Source organism: Pseudophryne corroboree, chromosome 6 (assembly GCF_028390025.1).
Source record: "Pseudophryne corroboree isolate aPseCor3 chromosome 6, aPseCor3.hap2, whole genome shotgun sequence".
Taxonomy (NCBI): Eukaryota; Metazoa; Chordata; class Amphibia; order Anura; family Myobatrachidae; genus Pseudophryne; species Pseudophryne corroboree.
The window spans coordinates 115251204-115271621 of record NC_086449.1 but is presented as its reverse complement, the minus strand read 5'-3'; the positions used below and the strand labels follow the sequence as shown (position 1 = coordinate 115271621).

The 20418-nt window shown below is 49.3% G+C and overlaps 1 protein-coding gene across 2 annotated transcripts in view; it reads right to left on the bottom strand.

Moving 5' to 3' along the window:
• The window catches only part of LOC134936600 (serine/threonine-protein kinase N1-like), a 287425-nt gene extending 267119 nt beyond the window's left edge, over positions 1 to 20306 (bottom strand). Inside the window, exon 1 of one of the 2 annotated variants that reach the window (XM_063931713.1) lies at positions 20228 to 20306. Coding sequence is in view for 1 of the 2 variants with exons in the window: in XM_063931712.1 (XP_063787782.1) it covers positions 20200 to 20214 (15 nt within the window). In the remaining variant the exon portion in view is untranslated. Of the gene's footprint in view, positions 1 to 20199 lie in introns of both variants that reach the window. The other variant, XM_063931712.1, reaches the window with a different exon arrangement.
• Between the last annotated feature and the right edge of the window lie 112 nt (positions 20307 to 20418).

Below are 20418 nucleotides of genomic sequence, written 5' to 3'. Positions count from 1 at the left end.
CAAACGTGTTTGCCCCTGACCAAGTAGCAGCTCGGCAAAGTTGTAAAGCCGAGACCCCTCGGGCAGCCGCCCAAGATGAGCCCACCTTCCTTGTAGAATGGGCTTTTACTGATTTAGGATGCGGCAGTCCAGCCGCAGAATGCGCCAGCTGAATTGTGCTACAAATCCAGCGAGCAATAGTCTGCTTAGAAGCAGGAGCACCCAGTTTGTTGGGTGCATACAGGATAAATAGCGAGTCAGTTTTCCTGACTCCAGCCGTCCTGGAAACATAAATTTTCAAGGCCCTGACTACGTCCAGTAACTTGGAATCCTCCAAGTCGCTAGTAGCCGCAGGCACTACAATAGGTTGGTTCAAGTGAAAAGCAGATACCACCTTAGGGAGAAACTGGGGACGAGTCCTCAATTCTGCCCTATCCATATGGAAAATCAGATAAGGACTTTTAAATGACAAAGCCGCCAATTCTGATACACGCCTGGCCGAAGCCAAGGCCAATAACATGACCACTTTCCACGTGAGATATTTTAGATCCACGGTCTTTAGTGGCTCAAACCAATGTGATTTTAGGAAATTCAACACCACGTTGAGATCCCAGGATGCCACTGGAGGCACAAAGGGGGGCTGAATATGCAGCACTCCTTTTACAAATGTCTGAACTTCAGGTAGTGAAGCTAGTTCTTTTTGGAAAAAAATCGACAGAGCCGATATCTGTACCTTAATGGAGCCTAATTTTAGGCCCATAGTCACTCCTGCCTGTAGGAAGTGCAGAAATCGACCCAGCTGAAATTCCTCTGTTGGGGCCTTATTGGCCTCACACCAAGCAACATATTTCCGCCATATGCGGTGATAATGTTTTACCGTTACATCTTTCCTGGCTTTAATCAGCGTAGGAATGACATCCTCCGGAATGCCCTTTTCCTTTAGGATCCGGCGTTCAACCGCCATGCCGTCAAACGCAGCCGCGGTAAGTCTTGGAACAGACAGGGCCCCTGCTGCAGCAGGTCCTGTCTGAGCGGCAGAGGCCATGGGTCCTCTGAGATCATCTCTTGAAGTTCCGAGTACCAAGCTCTTCTTGGCCAATCCGGAACCACGAGTATTGTCCTTACTCCTCGTTTTCTTATTATTCTCAGTACCTTTGGTATGAGAGGCAGAGGAGGGAACACAAACTGACTGGTACACCCACGGTGTCACTAGAGCGTCCACCGCTATCGCCTGAGGTTCCCTTGACCTGGCGCAATATCTCTCCAGTTTTTTGTTTAGGTGGGACGCCATCATGTCCACCTGTGGCCGTTCCCAAGGATTTACAATCAGTGTGAAGACTTCTGGATGAAGTCCCCACTCTCCCGGGTGGAGGTCGTGCCTGCTGAGGAAGTCTGCTTCCCAGTTGTCCACTCCCGGAATGAACACTGCTGACAGTGCTAGCACGTGATTTTCCGCCCATCGGAGAATCCTTGTGGCTTCTGCCATTGCCGTCCTGCTTCTTGTGCCGCCCTGTTGGTTTACATGGGCGACCGCCGTGATGTTGTCTGACTGGATCAGTACCGGCTGGTGTAGAAGCAGAGGTTTTGCCTGACTTAGGGCATTATAAATGGCCCTTAGTTCTAGAATATTTATGTGCAAGGAAGTCTCCTGACTCGACCATAGTCCTTGGAAGTTTCTTCCCTGTGTGACTGCCCCCCAGCCTTGAAGGCTGGCATCCGTGGTCACCAGGACCCAGTCCTGTATGCCGAATCTGCGGCCCTCTAGGAGATGAGCACTCTGCAGCCACCACAGCAGAGACACCCTGGTTGTTGGAGACAGGGTTATTAGCCGATGCATCTGAAGATGCGATCCGGACCATTGGTCCAACAGGTCCCACTGAAAGATTCTGGCATGAAACCTGCCGAAAGGAATTGCTTCGTAAGAAGCCACCATCTTTCCCAGGACTCGCGTGCAGTGATGCACCGACACCTGTTTTGGTTTCAGGAGGTCTCTGACTAGAGATGACAGCTCCTTGGCTTTCTCCTCCGGGAGAAACACTTTTTTCTGGACTGTGTCCAAAATCATTCCCAGGAACAGTAGACGTGTCGTCGGAACCAGCTGTGACTTTGGAATATTCAGAATCCAACTGTGCTGGTGTAGCACCTCCTGAGATAGTGCTACTCCTACCAACAACTGCTCCCTGGATCTCGCCTTTATTAGGAGATCGTCCAAGTACGGGATAATTAAAACTCCCTTTTTTCGAAGGAGTATCATCATTTCCGCCATTACCTTGGTAAACACCCTCGGTGCCGTGGACAGTCCAAACGGCAGCGTCTGGAATTGGTAATGGCAATTTTGTACCGCAAATCTGAGGTACTCCTGGTGAGGATGATAAATAGGGACATGCAGGTAAGCATCCTTGATGTCCAGGGATACCATGTAATCCCCCTCGTCCAGGCTTGCAATAACCGCCCTGAGCGATTCCATCTTGAACTTGAACTTTTTTATGTATGTGTTCAAGGATTTCAAATTTAAAATGGGTCTCACCGAACCGTCCGGTTTCGGTACCACAAACAGTGTGGAATAGTAAACCCATCCTTGTTGAAGTAGGGGCACCTTGACTATCACCTGCTGGGAATACAGCTTGTGAATTGCCTCTAGCACAGCCTCCCTGCCTTAGGGAGTCGTTGGCAAGGCAGATTTGAGGAAACGGCGGGGGGGGAGACGCCTCGAATTCCAGTTTGTACCCCTGAGATACTACTTGCAAGATCCAGGGATCCACCTGTGAGCGAGCCCACTGATCGCTGAAATTTTTGAGGCGGCCCCCCACCGTACCTGGCTCCGCCTGTGGAGCCCCACCGTCATGCGGCGGACTTGGAAGAAGCGGGGGAGGACTTTTGCTCCTGGGAACCTGCTGTTTGTTGCAGCCTTTTTCCCCTACCTCTGCCTCTGGACAGAAAGGACCCGCCTTTTCCTCGCCTGTTTCTCTGGGTCCGAAAGGACTGTACTTGATAAAACTGCGCTTTTTTAGGCTGTGAGGGAACCTGGGGTAAAAATGCTGATTTCCCAGCTGTCGTTGTGGAAACTAGGTCTGAGAGACCATCCCCGAATAACTCCTCACCCTTATAAGGCAAAACTTCCATGTGCCTTTTGGAATCTGCATCCCCTGTCCACTGCCGAGTCCATAAGCCTCTCCTAGCAGAAATGGACAATGCACTTATTTTAGATGCCAGCCGGCAGATCTCCCTCTGTGCATCTCTCATGTATAAGACTGAGTCTTTTATATGCTCTATGGTTAGGAGAATAGTGTCCCTGTCTAGGGTGTCAATATTTTCTGACAGGGAATCTGACCATGCAGCGGCAGCACTGCACATCCATGCTGACGCAATAGCTGGTCTATGTATAATGCCTGAGTGTGTATATACAGACTTCAGGATCGCCTTCTGCTTTCTATCCGCAGGCTCCTTTAGGGCGGCCGTATCCGGAGACGGAAGTGCCACCTTTTTAGACAAACGTGTGAGCGCTTTATCCACCCTAGGAGGTGTTTCCCAACGTGCCCTATCCTCTGGCGGGAAAGGGAACGCCACTAGTAATTTTTTAGGGATTACCAATCTTTTATCGGGGAAAGCCCACGCTTCTTCACACACTTCATTTAATTCTTCAGATGGGGGAAAAACTACGGGTAGTTTTTTCTCCCCAAACATAATACCCTTTTTAGTGGTACCTGGGTTTATATCCGAAATGTGTAATACCTCCTTCATTGCCTCAATCATGCAACGAATGGCCCTAGTGGACATTAGATTTGACTCATCGTCGTCGACACTGGTATCAGTATCCGTGTCGACATCTGCGTCTGCCATCTGAGGTAGCGGGCGTTTTAGAGCCCCTGATGGCATTTGAGACACCTGGGCAGGCACAAGCTGAGAAGCCGGCTGTCCCACATTTGGCATGTCGTCAAATTTTTTGTGTAAGGAGTCGACACTTGCACGTAATTCCTTCCATAAAACCATCCACTCAGGTGTCTGCCCCGCAGGGGGTGACATCACTTCTATAGGTATCTGCTCCGCCTCCACATAATTTTCCTCATCAAACATGTCGACACAGCCGTACCGACACACAGCACACACACCGGGAATGCTCTAACAGAGGACAGGACCCCACAGAAGCCCTTTGGGGAGACAGAGAGAGAGTATGCCAGCACACACCAGAGCGCTATATAATGCAGGGACTAACTGAATTATGTCCCCTATAGCTGCTATAATATTTACTGCGCCTAAATTTAGTGCCCCCCCTCTCTTTTTTACCCTTTTCTGTAGTGTAGACTGCAGGGGAGAGCCAGGGAGCTTCCTTCCAGCGGAACTGTGAGGGAGAAATGGCGCCAGTGTGCTGAGGGAGATAGCTCCGCCCCTTTTTCGCGGACTTTTCTCCCGCTTTTTTAAGGATTCTGGGGCTATATATTGTGATTGTTTTGCCAGCCAAGGTGTTTTTATTGCTGCTCAGGGCGCCCCCCCCCAGCGCCCTGCACCCTCAGTGACCGGAGTGTGAAGTGTGTATGAGGAGCAATGGCGCACAGCTGCAGTGCTGTGCGCTACCTTGGTGAAGACAGAAGTCTTCATGCCGCCGATTTCCGGACTTCTTTTTGCTTCTGGCTCTGTAAGGGGGACGGCGGCGCGGCTCCGGGACCGAACACCAAGGCCAGTTCCATGCGGTCGATCCCTCTGGAGCTAATGGTGTCCAGTAGCCTAAGAAGCCCAAGCTAGCTGCAAGCAGGTAGGTTCGCTTCTTCTCCCCTTAGTCCCTCGTTGCAGTGAGCCTGTTGCCAGCAGGTCTCACTGTAAAATAAAAAACCTAAATTATACTTTCTTTCTAAGAGCTCAGGAGAGCCCCTAGTGTGCATCCAGCTCGGCCGGGCACAAAAATCTAACTGAGGCTTGGAGGAGGGTCATAGTGGGAGGAGCCAGTGCACACCAGGTAGTCTAAAAGCTTTCTTTTAGTTGTGCCCAGACTCCTGCGAAGCCGCTATTCCCCATGGTCCTTACGGAGTTCCCAGCATCCACTAGGACGTCAGAGAAATCCTATTTTCTCTTACGTCTTAGGGGATACTGGGAATCCATTTAGTACCATGGGGAAGTACCAAAGCTCTCAAACCAGGTGGGAGAGTGCTGAGGTTCCTGCAGAACCGATTGACCAAACTGAAGGTCCTCAGAGGCCAAAGTATCAAACTTGTAAAACTTTGCAAACGTGTTCGAACCTGACCAAGTAGCTGCTCGGCAGAGCTGTAAAGCCGAGACACCACGGGCATCCGCCCAAGAAGAACCCACCGACCTAGTAGAGTGGGCCTGTACAGATTTTGGAACCGGCAAGCCTGCCGTGGAATAAGCATGCTGGATAGTGAGCCTGATCCAGCGTGCAATTGACTGCTTTGAAGAAGGACACCCAGTTTTATTGGGATATATATATATATATATATATATATATATATATATATATATATATATATATATATATAATGATTTCACATATATGGAAACTTCCAACCCACTGTAAATATACATATGTATACATATTTAAAATATTTTTATATATATTTTGAGAGAAAGAGCTAGGCATGGATAGAGAGATAAGGGACATAGGGAGAGAGCGAGAGGGGTATGAGCAGGGAGAGAGGGGGCATGGGGATAGAGAGGGTGAGAGGTAATGGGGATAGGGAGGGGCATGGAGAGAGAGGTGGAGAAAGAGGCATGGGGGAGAGAGAGAGATGTCAGCAGCAGAATGAGAATGGGCAGAAAAGCTTGCACTCAGAGGTGCATTGGAGAGCAGTTACAGTTATATATATTTATATATATGAGCTGTGTGACTGAGTGATGTGCGGGTGGGGGGTGGGGGTTGAGATGGTGGGGATTTTAATAAATGGGTTATATATACACGCACAATATATATATAAACAATGTATATACATATAGAGCCTCTCTCTATACATATATACACACACACTGTATATATGAATATATATATATATATATATATATATATATATATAGTTGTGCTCATAAGTTTACATACCCTAGCAGAATTTGTGATTTTCTGGCCATTTGTCAGAGCATATGATTGATAACTCATAAACTTTTCTTTCACTGGCTGTATGTGTCTAAGTGCATTAAATGGAGACAGACTCCTTTTATGGCTTTATGCCAGTCTGGGTACTGTGTCCGCTGAATGTTCAGCGTCTGTGTCTATACACAGCGGGAGACGCAGTCCGCCCCGTTTAGAAGACATGCGTCTCCGTACCCACCAGTCGCCATAATGGCCGGTGACCCGCTTACCAGGATGCCGGCTTAGTACTCACCACTCTTCTTTCTTCTGGCTCTGTTAGGGGTGGCGGCGTGCTGCGGGAATGTACGCTCGCCGTGGTGGGGCTTGCGAATAGTTCCCTCAGGAGCTAGTGTCCTGTCAGTGGGGAATGGGACCATTAACCCTGAGAGAGGTTGGGCCTCCCCCCCCCTAAGTCCCACAGATCAGGCAGGCTGGTGCCATCCAGTCCTGCCGGAAAACAACAGACACAGAAAATAAATGCAGAAAACTCTTCAGGAGCTTCCAGAGACGTGACCGGCTCCTCCGGGCACATTTTCTAAACTGAGTCTGGTAGGAGGGGCATAGAGGGAGGAGCCAGCGCACACTATCAATTTCTTAAAGTGCCCATGACTCCTAGTGGACCCGTCTATACCCCATGGTACTAAATGGATTCCCAGTATCCCCTAGGACGTAAGAGAAATTTGCATTACAAGGGAAGTTATGTACTGAAAACAACACTTAGGGTGAAAATCCCTGTGTACTTATGATGTCACTGTCCTATCAGTATTTCGTTGGGTATCCTTTATTTTTCAAGACAGCAGCACAGCGACGTGGCATTGAGCCAACCAATGTTTGGAGCTCTTCCTTCTTTATTATGTGGTGCCATGAGACAATTATTGCCTCAATTAATTCTCTTTCATTGGATGGATGCCTCAGATGTACCAGTTTTTTCAAATTGAACCACAAATGTTCTATGGGGTTCAGGTCTGGGCTGTTTCCTGGCCATCCCAGCACCTGTATGTCATTCTCCGTGAACCACTGTTTGCATATCCGAAAAAAAAATGGTGCATTAGCTGAAAAAATATCCCTGATAGAAGGTAGAAGTTTTCGTTGTAGGATGGTGTCAATGTACTTTCTGCTGTTCAGTGTGCTATGATATGACGGCGGCCTACAGCATCAGCTGTCATACATGCCCAGACCATAACACTTGTAGGATTCATTGTTGTCGCTTGAATGTAAACTGGATGTACGTCTTCCCCGATGTGACGTCTCACATATTTTCTCCCATCACTACCAGTTTCGTCACTCCATATCACTTGTCTCCACTGACCTTCTGTCCATGCAATATGTTCTTTTGCCCACTGTATTCGCTTCTGCTGCTTTTTTTTCAAGAATGCCTTTTTACGGGGGAATGCTACCTTTTAGGCCATCCTCTGTTAGTCTTCTCCGTACTGTTCTTTCACTGACAAAAACACCAGTTGCACTCAGTTCACTGCTAATGGCCGCAGATGACATCCATCTGTCCCTGAAGCAAATTCTTTTATTATCCTATCATCAACAGCTGTTGTGCACTTGTTCTGGCCTTTTCCTTCTTTGTTCTGTATAGATTGTTTCCTGATAGCGTAAACAAAACTTTTGTACTCGTGATGTCACATTCCCACCAACTTCTCTCGCAATTGCTACATACGAAAGACCATTTTCACGTAACATCACAATCCTGGGACTCTACCTGCATGACCAGTCACCACTTTGCCTGGACAACATTGTTGTATTTATTTTTTACACCGTCAATAGCACTAAACAATCAATACACACAAACATCCAACCGTAATTGCACTTCAGTAACCAACTTTATTTTGCAAACTGAAACAGCCAGACTGACCTTTCCCACCTTTAAACATGACCTTGCACCTGCTCATAAGTGACAGCTGATTGGTCCGCAGAATGACGATTCCGATTGGCTCGTAGTAACTGTTACTACAATCCGCTTCTTGAATCGCACGCATCTATACTTCTTTGTCTGACTGAAAGTAGCATAACTCCCCTTGTAATGCAACTATTTGACCTCTGTTTATTGTGTTGAATTCAGCATTAAATTTCCTTACATTTGATATATGAATCATTGCACTGCATGAAGTGAAACAGTTTTTATAAGCATTCACAGTCGAAAAACATTCAAATTTCAAAAAGTGTCTGCAATTTTGGCCACTAATGTGTATGAATAAAATAAGAATTTACTCACCGGTAATTCTATTTCTCGTAGTCCGTAGTGGATGCTGGGAACTCCGTAAGGACCATGGGGAATAGACGGGCTCCGCAGGAGACTCGGCACTCTAAAGAAAAGATTAGGTACTATCTGGTGTGCACTGGCTCCTCCCTCTATGCCCCTCCTCCAGACCTCAGTTAGGGAAACTGTGCCCGGAAGAGCTGACATTACAAGGAAAGGAAATTTTTTATCCAGGGTAAGACCCATACCAGCCACACCAATCACACCGTACAACTTGTGATAACCTTACCCAGTTAACAGTATGAACAACAACTGAGCCTCACTCAACGGATGGCTCATAACAATAACCCTTAGTTAAGCAATAACTATGGCCCTCATTCCGAGTTGATCGGTCGCAAGGCGAATTTAGCAGAGTTACACACGCTAAGCCGCCGCCTACTGGGAGTGAATCTTAGCTTCTTAAAATTGCGACCGATGTATTCGCAATAATGCGATTACTAACTACTTAGCAGTTTCAGAGTAGCTCCAGACTTACTCTGCCTGTGCGATCATTTCAGTGCTTGTCGTTCCTGGTTGACGTCACAAACACACCCAGCGTTCGACCAGGCACTCCCACCGTTTCTCCGGCCACTCCTGCGTTTTTTCCGGAAACGGTAGCGTTTTCAGCCACACGCCCCTGAAACGCCGTGTTTCCGCCCAGTAACACCCATTTCCTGTCAATCACATTACGTTCGCCGGAGCGAAGAAAAAGCCGTGAGTAAAAATACTTTCTTCATAGTAAAGTTACTTGGCGCAGTCGCAGTGCGAACATTGCGCATGCGTACTAAGCGGATTTTCACTGCGATGCGATGAAAAATACCGAGCGAACAACTCGGAATGAGGGCCTATATACACTTATTGCAGAAAATCCGCACTTGGGACGGGCGCCCAGCATCCACTACGGACTACGAGAAATAGAATTACCGGTGAGTAAATTCTTATTTTCTCTGACGTCCTAGTGGATGCTGGGAACTCCGTAAGGACCATGGGGATTATACCAAAGCTCCCAAACGGGCGGGAGAGTGCGGATGACTCTGCAGCACCGAATGAGCAAACACAAGGTCCTCCTCAGCCAGGGTATCAAACTTGTAGAACTTTGCAAATGTGTTTGAACCCGACCAAGTAGCTGCTCGGCAAAGTCGTAAAGCCGAGACCCCTCGGGCAGCCGCCCAAGAAGAGCCCACCTTCCTTGTGGAATGGGCCTTCACCGATTTTGGATGCGGCAATCCAGCCGCAGAATGAGCCTGCTGAATCGTGCTACAGATCCAGCGAGCAATAGATTGCTTTGAAGCAGGAGCACCCAGCTTGTTGGGTGCATGCAAGATAAACAGCGAGTCAGTCTTCCTGACTCCAGCCGTTCTGGAAACATATATTTTCAAAGCCCTGACTACGTCCAGCAACTTGGAGTCCTCCAAGTCCCGAGTAGCAGCAGGCACCACAATAGGTTGGTTCAAATTAAACGATGACACCACCTTTGGGAGAAATTGGGGACGAGTCCTCAATTCTGCCCTGTCCATATGGAAGATCAGATATGGGCTTTTACATGACAAAGCCGCCAATTCCGACACACGCCTAGCCGATGCTAAGGCCAACAGCATGACCACTTTCCACGTGAGATACTTTAGTTCCACGGTCTTAAGTGGCTCAAACCAGTGGGATTTCAGGAAATCCAACACCACGTTAAGATCCCAGGGCGCCACTGGTGGCACAAAAGGGGGCTGAATATGCAGCACTCCCTTAACAAATGTTTGAACCTCAGGCAGTGAAGCCAGTTCTTTTTGAAAGAAAATGGATAGGGCCGAAATCTGGACCTTTATGGACCCCAATTTTAGGCCCATAGTCACCCCTGACTGTAGGAAGTGCAGGAAACGACCCAGTTGGAATTCCTGTGTAGGGGCCTTCCTGGCATCACACCAAGCAACACACTTCCGCCATATACGGTGATAATGTTTTGCTGTCACGTCTTTCCTAGCCTTTATCAGCGTAGGAATAACTTCATCCGGAATGCCTTTTTCCGCTAGGATCCGGCGTTCAACCGCCATGCCGTCAAACGTAGCCGCGGTAAGTCTTGGAACAGACAGGGCCCTTGTTGCAGCAGATCCTGTCTGAGAGGCAGAGGCCATGGGTCCTCTGTGCGCATTTCTTGTAGTTCCGGGTACCAAGTCCTTCTTGGCCAGTCCGGAACAATGAGTATTGTTCTTATTCCTCTCTTTCTTACTATTCTCAGTACTTTTGGTATGAGAGGAAGAGGAGGAAACACATATACCGACTGGTACACCCACGGTGTCACTAGGGCGTCCACAGCTACCGCCTGAGGGTCCCTTGACCTGGCGCAATATCTTTTTAGCTTTTTGTTGAGGCGGGACGCCATCATGTCCACCTGTGGCAGTTCCCATCTGTTTGCAATCAGTTGGAAGACTTCTTGATGAAATCCCCACTCTCCCGGGTGGAGGTCGTGTCTGCTGAGGAAGTCTGCTTCCCAGTTGTCCACTCCCGGAATGAACACTGCTGACAGTGCTTGCACGTGATTCTCCGCCCATCGAAGAATCTTTGTGGCTTCCGCCATTGCCATCCTGCTTCTTGTGCCGCCCTGGCGGTTTACATAAGCGACCGCCGTGATGTTGTCTGACTGAATCAGCACTGGTCGGTTTCGAAGCAGGGGCTCTGCTTAACTCAGGGCGTTGTAAATGGCCCTTAGTTCCAGTATATTTATGTGTAGAGAAGTCTCCAGACTTGACCACAGCCCTTGGAAGTTTCTTCCATGAGTGACTGCCCCCCACCCTCGGAGGCTTGCATCCGTGGTCACCAGGACCCAGTCCTGTATGCCGAACCTGCGGCCCTCGAGAAGGTGAGCACTCTGCAGCCACCACAGAAGAGACACCCTGGCCCTCGGGGACAGGGTGATCAGCCGATGCATCTGAAGATGCGATCCGGACCACTTGTCCAACAGATCCCACTGAAAGATCCTCGCATGGAACCTGCCGAAGGGAATGGCTTCGTATGAAGCCACCATCTTTCCCAGGACTCGCGTGCAGTGATGCACCGATACCGGTTTTGGTTTCAGGAGGTCCCTGACCAGAGATGCTAATTCCTGGGCCTTCTCCACCGGGAGAAACACCTTCTTCTGTTCTGTGTCCAGAATCATACCCAGGAAAAGCAGACGCGTCGTAGGAATCAGCTGCGACTTTGGAACATTCAGAATCCAGCCGTGCTGTTGCAACACTTCCTGAGAGAGTGCTACGCTGATCAACAACTGCTCCCTGGTCCTCGCCTTTATGAGGAGATCGTCCAAGTACGGGATAATTATAACCCCCTTCCGCCGAAGGAGTATCATCATTTCAGCCATTACCTTGGTAAATATTCTCGGTGCCGTGGACAGGCCAAACGGCAACGTCTGGAATTGGTAATGACAGTCCTGTACCACAAATCTGAGGTACTCCTGGTGAGGTGGATAAATGGGGACATGCAAGTAAGCATCTTTGATGTCCAGCGACACAATAAAATCCCCCTCTTCCAGGCTTGCAATAACCGCTCTGAGCGATTCCATTTTGAACTTGAATTTCTTTATATAAGTGTTCAAGGATTTTAAATTCAGAATGGGTCTCACCGAACCGTCCGGTTTCGGTACCACAAACATTGTGGAATAGTAACCCCTTCCCTGTTGAAGGAGGGGGACCCTGACAATCACTTGCTGGAGGTACAGCTTGTGAATTGCCGCCAGCACTACCTCCCTTTCCATGGGGGAAGCTGGCAAGGCTGATTTGAGGTAACGGCGGGCGCTTCGAATTCTAGCTTGTATCCCTGAGACACAATTTGTATAGCCCAGAGATCCACCTGTGAGCGAACCCACTGGCTGCTGAAGTTTCGGAGACGCGCCCCCACCGCACCTGGCTCCGCCTGTGGAGCCCCAACGTCATGCGGTGGACTTAGTGGAAGCAGGGGAGGACTTTTGTTCCTGGGAACTGGCTGCATGGTGCAGCTTCTTACCTCTACCCTTGCCTCTGGCAAGAAAGGATGCGCCCCTGACTCTATTGCCTTTCTGGGAACGAAAGGACTGGATTTGATAATACGGTGCTTTCTTAGGCTGTGAGGAAACCTGAGGCAAGAAAGTCGACTTTCCAGCTGTCCCTGTAGACACGAGGTCCGACAGACCGTCCCCAAACAATTCCTCACCCTTATAAGGCAAAACCTCCATGTGTTTTTTAGAATCAGCATCTCCTGTCCATTGCCGAGTCCATAAGACCCTCCTGGCAGAAATGGACATAGCATTAATTTTAGAGCCCAGCAGGCAAATGTCCCTCTGAGCATCCCGCATATATAAGACGACGTCTTTGATATGGCCCAGGGTTAGCAAAACAGTATCTGTGTCGAGGGAATCTATGTCGTCTAACAGAGTATCTGTCCACGCTGCTACAGCACTACACATCCAGGCTGAAGCAATAGCAGGTCTCAGTAGAGCACCAGAGTGTGTATACACTGACTTCAGAATAGCTTCCTGCTTTCTATCCGCAGGCTCCTTTAGGGCGGCCGTATCCTGAGACGGCAGGGCCACCTTTTTAGATAAGCGTGTCAGTGCCTTGTCCACCCTAGGGGATGTTTCCCAACGTAACCTGTCCGTTGGAGGGAAAGGGTACGCCATCAGTAACCTCTTAGAAATCACTAATTTCTTATCAGGGGAACTCCATGCTTCTTCACACAATTAATTTAATTCATCAGATGGGGGAAAAGTCACTGGCTGCTTTTTCTCCCCAAACATATAAACCCTCTTGGTATTAACCGGGTTACTCTCAGAAATGTGTAATACATCTTTCATTGCAATAATCATGTATCGGATGGCCTTGGTCATTTTAGACTGTAAATGTGCCTCATCATCGTCGACACTGGAGTCGGACTCCGTGTCGGCATCTGTGTCAACCATCTGAGATAGAGGGCGTTTATGAGCCCCTGACGGTTTCTGAGTCGCCTGGGCAGGTGCGGGTTGAGACCCCGGCTGTCCCAAGGCTGCAGCGTCATCAAACCTTTTATGTAAGGAGTTTACATTGTCATTTAAGACCTTCCACATATCCATCCAATCAGGTGTCGGCCCCGACGGGGGCGATACCACACTTATCTGCCCTTGCTCCGCCTCCATGTAACCTTCCTCATCAAACATGTCGACACAGCCGTACCAACACACCGCACACACACAGGGAATGCTCAGACTGAGGACAGGACCCCACAAAGTCCTTTGGGGAGACAAAGAGAGAGTATGCCAGCACACACCACAGCGCTATATAACACAGGGATTTTCACTGCTAATAAGTGATTTACCCAATAGCTGCTTTTTTTGTATTGTTTTGCGCCTAAATTTATGTGCCCCCCCTCTCTTTTTAACCCGTCTTGTACCTGGATACTGCAGGGGAGAGCCTGGGGAGCTGCTTCCAGCGGAGCTGTGAAGGGAAAATGGCGCTGGTGTGCTGAGGAAGAAGGCCCCGCCCCCTCAGTGGCAGGCTTCTGTCCCGCTTTCCATGTAAAAAAATGGCGGGGGTTTTTACATATATACAGTGCTAGACTGTATATATGTATGTTTTTATGCCAAAGGTACTTCAATCGCAGCCCAGGGCGAATCCCCCCCCCAGCACCCTACAGTGACCAGAGTGTGTAAGTGTGCTGGGAGCAATGGCGCACAGCTGCGGTGCTGTGCGCAACCTTAATGAAGACAGGAGTCTTCAGCCGCCGATTTCGTCGTCTTCAAGCTTCTGTTCTTCTGGCTCTGCAAGGGGGACGGCGGCGCGGCTCCGGGAACGGACGATCGAGGACAGGTGCCTGTGTTCGAACCCTCTGGAGCTAATGGTGTCCAGTAGCCTAAGAAGCACAAACTAGCTGCAAGCAGGTAGGTTTGCTTCTCTCCCCTTAGTCCCACGTAGCAGTGAGTCTGTTGCCAGCAGAATCTCACTGAAAATAAAAAACCTAATAAATACTTTCTTTACTAGTAAGCTCAGGAGAGCCCACTAGGAGCACCCAGCTCTGGCCGGGCACAGATTCTAACTGAGGTCTGGAGGAGGGGCATAGAGGGAGGAGCCAGTGCACACCAGATAGTACCTAATCTTTTCTTTAGAGTGCCCAGTCTCCTGCGGAGCCCGTCTATTCCCCATGGTCCTTACGGAGTTCCCAGCATCCACTAGGACGTCAGAGAAAATAAGAATTTACTTACCGATAATTCTATTTCTCGTAGTCCGTAGTGGATGCTGGGGACTCCGTCAGGACCATGGGGATTAGCGGCTCCGCAGGAGACAGGGCACAAAAGTAAAAGCTTTAGGACTAGGTGGTGTGCACTGGCACCTCCCCCTATGACCCTCCTCCAAGCCTCAGATAGGATACTGTGCCCGGACGAGCGTACACAATAAGGAAAGATTTTGAATCCCGGGTAAGACTCATACCAGCCACACCAATCACACTGTACAACTTGTGATCTGAACCCAGTTAACAGCATGATAACAGAGGAGCCTCTGAAAAGATGGCTCACAACAATAATAACCCGATTTTTGTAACAATAACTATATACAAGTATTGCAGACAATCCGCACTTGGGATGGGCGCCCAGCATCCACTACGGACTACGAGAAATAGAATTATCGGTAAGTAAATTCTTATTTTCTCTGACGTCCTAAGTGGATGCTGGGGACTCCGTCAGGACCATGGGGATTATACCAAAGCTCCCAAACGGGCGGGAGAGTGCGGATGACTCTGCAGCACCGAATGAGAGAACTCCAGGTCCTCCTCAGCCAGGGTATCAAATTTGTAGAATTTTGCAAACGTGTTTGCCCCTGACCAAGTAGCAGCTCGGCAAAGTTGTAAAGCCGAGACCCCTCGGGCAGCCGCCCAAGATGAGCCCACCTTCCTTGTGGAATGGGCATTTACAGATTTTGGCTGTGGCAGGCCTGCCACAGAATGTGCAAGCTGAATTGTACTACAAATCCAACGAGCAATCGTCTGCTTAGAAGCAGGAGCACCCAGCTTGTTGGGTGCATACAGGATAAACAGCGAGTCAGTTTTCCAGACTCCAGCCGTCCTGGAAATATATATTTTCAGGGCCCTGACAACGTCTAGCAACTTGGAGTCCTCCAAGTCCCTAGTAGCCGCAGGCACCACAATAGGTTGGTTCAGGTGAAACGCTGACACCACCTTAGGGAGAAACTGGGGACGAGTCCGCAGTTCTGCCCTGTCCGAATGGAAAATCAGATATGGGCTTTTGTGAGACAAAGCCGCCAATTCTGACACTCGCCTGGCCGAGGCCAGGGCCAACAGCATGGTCACTTTCCATGTGAGATATTTCAAATCCACAGATTTGAGCGGTTCAAACCAATGTGATTTGAGGAATCCCAGAACTACGTTGAGATCCCACGGTGCCACTGGAGGCACAAAAGGGGGTTGTATATGCAGTACTCCCTTGACGAATGTCTGGACTTCAGGAACTGAAGCCAATTCTTTCTGGAAGAAAATCGACAGGGCCGAAATTTGAACCTTAATGGACCCCAATTTGAGGCCCATAGACACTCCTGTTTGCAGGAAATGCAGGAATCGACCGAGTTGAAATTCCTCCGTGGGGGCCTTCCTGGCCTCACACCACGCAATATATTTTCGCCAATGCGGTGATAATGTTGTGCGGTCACCTCCTTCCTGGCTTTGACCAGGGTAGGTATGACCTCTTCCGGAATGCCTTTTTCCCTTAGGATCCGGCGTTCAACCGCCATGCCGTCAAACGCAGCCGCGGTAAGTCTTGGAACAGACAGGGTCCTTGCTGAAGCAAGTCCCTTCTTAGCGGCAGAGGCCATGGGTCCTCTGTGAGCATCTCTTGAAGTTCCGGGTACCAAGTCCTCCTTGGCCAATCCGGAGCCACGAGTATAGTTCTTACTCCTCTCCGTCTTATAATTCTCAGTACCTTGGGTATGAGAGGAAGAGGAGGGAACACATACACTGACTGGTACACCCACGGTGTTACCAGAGCGTCCACAGCTATTGCCTGAGGGTCCCTTGACCTGGCGCAATACCTGTCCAGTTTTTTGTTGAGGCGGGACGCCATCATGTCCACCTTTGGTTTTTCCCAATGGTTCACAATCATGTGGAAGACTTCCGTGTGAAGTCCCCACTCTCCCGGGTGGAGGTCGTGCCTGCTGAGGAAGTCTGCTTCCCAGTTGTCCACTCCCGGAATGAACACTGCTGACAGTGCTATCACATGATTTTCCGCCCAGCGAAGAATCCTTGCAGCTTCTGCCATTGCCCTCCTGCTTCTTGTGCCGCCCTGTCTGTTTATGTGGGCGACTGCCGTGATGTTGTCCGACTGGATCAGCACCGGCTGACCTTGAAGCAGAGGTCTTGCTAGGCATAGAGCATTGTAAATTGCCCTTAGCTCCAGTATATTTATGTGGAGAGAAGTCTCTAGACTTGACCACGTTCCCTGGAAATTTCTTCCCTGTGTGACTGCTCCCCAGCCTCTCAGGCTGGCATCCGTGGTCACCAGGATCCAATCCTGAATGCCGAATCTGCGGCCCTCTAGTAGATGAGCACTCTGCAGCCACCACAGAAGAGACACCCTTGTCCTCGGAGACAGGGTTATCCGCTGATGCATCTGAAGATGCGATCCGGACCATTTGTCCAGCAGATCCCACTGAAAAGTTCTTGCATGAAATCTGCCGAATGGAATCGCTTCGTAAGAAGCCACCATTTTTCCCAGGACCCTTGTGCAATGATGCACTGACACTTTTCCTGGTTTTAGGAGGTTCCTGACTAGCTCGGATAACTCCCTGGCTTTCTCCTCCGGGAGAAACACCTTTTTTCTGGACTGTGTCCAGAATCATCCCTAGGAACAGCAGACGTGTCGTCGGGATCAGCTGCGATTTTGGAATATTTAGAATCCACCCTTGCTGTTGTAGCAGTACCCGAGATAGTGCTACTCCGACCTCCAACTGTTCCCTGGACTTTGCCCTTATCAGGAGATCGTCAAAGTAAGGGATAATTAAGACGCCTTTTCTTCGAAGAAGAATCATCATTTCGGCCATTACCTTGGTAAAGACCCGGGGTGCCGTGGACAATTCAAACGGCAGCGTCTGAAACTGATAATGACAGTTCTGTACTACGAACCTGAGGTACCCTTGGTGAGAAGGGCAAATTGGGACATGAAGGTAAGCATCCTTGATGTCCAGGGACACCATATAGTCCCCTTCTTCCAGATTCGCTATCACTGCTCTGAGTGACTCCATCTTGAATTTGAACCTTTGTATGTAAGTGTTCAAAGATTTCAGATTTAGAATAGGTCTCACCGAGCCGTCTGGCTTCGGTACCACAAATAGTGTGGAATAATACCCCTTTCCCTGTTGTAGGAGGGGTACTTTGATTATCACCTGCTGGGAATACAGCTTGTGAATTGCTTCCAATACTGCCTCCCTGTCGGAGGGAGACGTTGGTAAAGCAGACTTCAGGAACCTGCGAGGGGGAGACGTCTCGAATTCCAATCTGTACCCCTGGGATACTACCTGTAGGATCCAGGGGTCCACTTGCGAGTGAGCCCACTGCGCGCTGAAACTCTTGAGACGACCCCCCACCGCACCTGAGTCCGCTTGTAAGGCCCCAGCGTCATGCTGAGGACTTGGCAGAAGCGGTGGAGGGCTTCTGTTCCTGGGAAGAGGCTGTCTGCTGCAGTCTTTTTCCCTTTCCTCTACCCCGGGGCAGATATGACTGGCCTTTTGCCCGCTTGCCCTTATGGTGACGAAAGGACTGAGGCTGAAAAGACGGTGTCTTTTTCTGCTGAGAGGTGAGTTGGGGTAAAAAGGTGGATTTTCCAGCTGTTGCCGTGGCCACCAGGTCCGAAAGACCGACCCCAAATAACTCCTCCCCTTTATACGGCAATACTTCCATGTGCCGTTTGGAATCCGCATCACCTGACCACTGTCGTGTCCATAAACATCTTCTGGCAGAAATGGACATCGCACTTACTCTTGATGCCAGGGTGCAAATATCCCTCTGTGCATCACGCATATATAGAAACGCATCTTTTAAACGCTCTATAGTCAATAAAATACTGTCCCTGTCAAGGGTATCAATATTTTCAGTCAGGGACTCCGACCACGCCACCCCAGCGCTGCACATCCAGGCGGAGGCAATCGCTGGTCACAGTATAACACCAGTATGTGTGTATATACTTTTTAGGACATTTTCCAGCTTCCTATCAACTGGCTCCTTGAGGGCGGCCGTATCAGGAGACGGTAACGCCACTTGTTTTGATAAGCGTGTGAGTGCCTTATCCACCCTAGGGGGTGTTTCCCAACGCGCCCTAACTTCTGGCGGGAAAGGGTATAATGCCAATAATTTCTTAGATATCAGCAATTTTTTATCGGGGGAGACCCACGCATCATCACACACTTCATTTAATTCTTCTGATTCAGGAAAAACTACGGGTAGTTTTTTCACACCCCACATAATACCCTTTTTTGTGGTACTTGTAGTATCAGAAATATGCAAAGCCTCCTTCATTGCCGTGATCATGTAACGTGTGGCCCTACTGGAAAATACGTTTGTTTCTTCACCGTCGACACTGGAGTCAGTGTCCGTGTCTGTGTCGACCGACTGAGGTAATGGGCGCTTTAGAGCCCCTGACGGTGTTTGAGACGCCTGGACAGGCACTAACTGACTTGCCGGCTGTCTCATGTCGTCAACAGTTTTTTGTAAAGTGCTGACACTATCACGTAATTCCTTAAATAAGACCATCCAGTCAGGTGTCGACTCCCTAGGGGGTGACATCACTAATACAGGTAATTGCTCCGCCTCCACACCATTTTCCTCCTCATACATGTCGACACACGCGTACCGACACACAGCACACACACAGGGAATGCTCTGATAGAGGACAGGACCCCACTAGCCCTTTGGGGAGACAGAGGGAGAGTTTGCCAGCACACACCAGAGCGCTATATATGTATAGGGACAACCTTATAAATAAGTGTTTCTCCCTTATAGCTGCTATATATGTTTTTATATATATGCCAAATTAGTACCCCCCCCCTCTCTTTTTTACCCTGTTTCTGTAGTGCAGGACTGCAGGGGAGAGTCAGGGAGACGTTCTTCCAGCGGAGCTGTGAGGGAAAATGGCGCTTGTGTGATGAGGAGATAGGCTCCGCCCCCTTCACGGCGGCCTTTCTCCCGCTTTTTATGAGGTAAAATGGCAGGGGTTAAATACATCCATATAGCCCAGGAGCTATATGTGATGTATTTTTTACCATAAATAGTGTTTTCATTGCGTCTCAGGGCGCCCCCCCCAGCGCCCTGCACCCTCAGTGACCGGAGTGTGAAGTGTGCTGAGAGCAATGGCGCACAGCTGCAGTGCTGTGCGCTACCTTTCTTGAAGACAAGATGCCTTCTGCCGCCGATTTCTGGACCTCTTCACTCTTCTGGCTCTGTAAGGGGGCCGGCGGCGCGGCTTCGGGACCCATCCATGGCTGGGCCTGTGATCGTCCCTCTGGAGCTAATGTCCAGTAGCCAAGAAGCCCAATCCACTCTGCACGCAGGTGAGTTCGCTTCTTCTCCCCTTAGTCCCTCGATGCAGTGAGCCTGTTGCCAGCAGGACTCACTGAAAATAAAAAAAACCTAAGTCTATACTTTTATTCTAAGCAGCTCAGGAGAGCTACCTATATTGCACCCTTCTCGGCCGGGCACAAAAACCTAACTGAGGCTTGGAGGAGGGTCATAGGGGGAGGAGCCAGTGCACACCACCTAGTCCTAAAGCTTTTACTTTTGTGCCCTGTCTCCTGCGGAGCCGCTAATCCCCATGGTCCTGACGGAGTCCCCAGCATCCACTTAGGACGTCAGAGAAATATATATATATAATATACATATATATTTTTTTTTTTTTCAGTGCAGATGGACTTACACCATCGATGGCCATCCCTAAACCTTACCGAACCAATGACCTCAGTAGTGCTGCTGTGTGTGAGCACTGAGTCTGTTACTTGTGACCCACCAACAAAATGGCGGACAAGCCCCACCTCCCTATAAGTGTACTAGTTTCCGCTTGACCGTATAAATCGCGAGACCGGATAATGTCTCCGAAAACATGGCCGTTTGTAAGACATCATAACACTTATTTCTA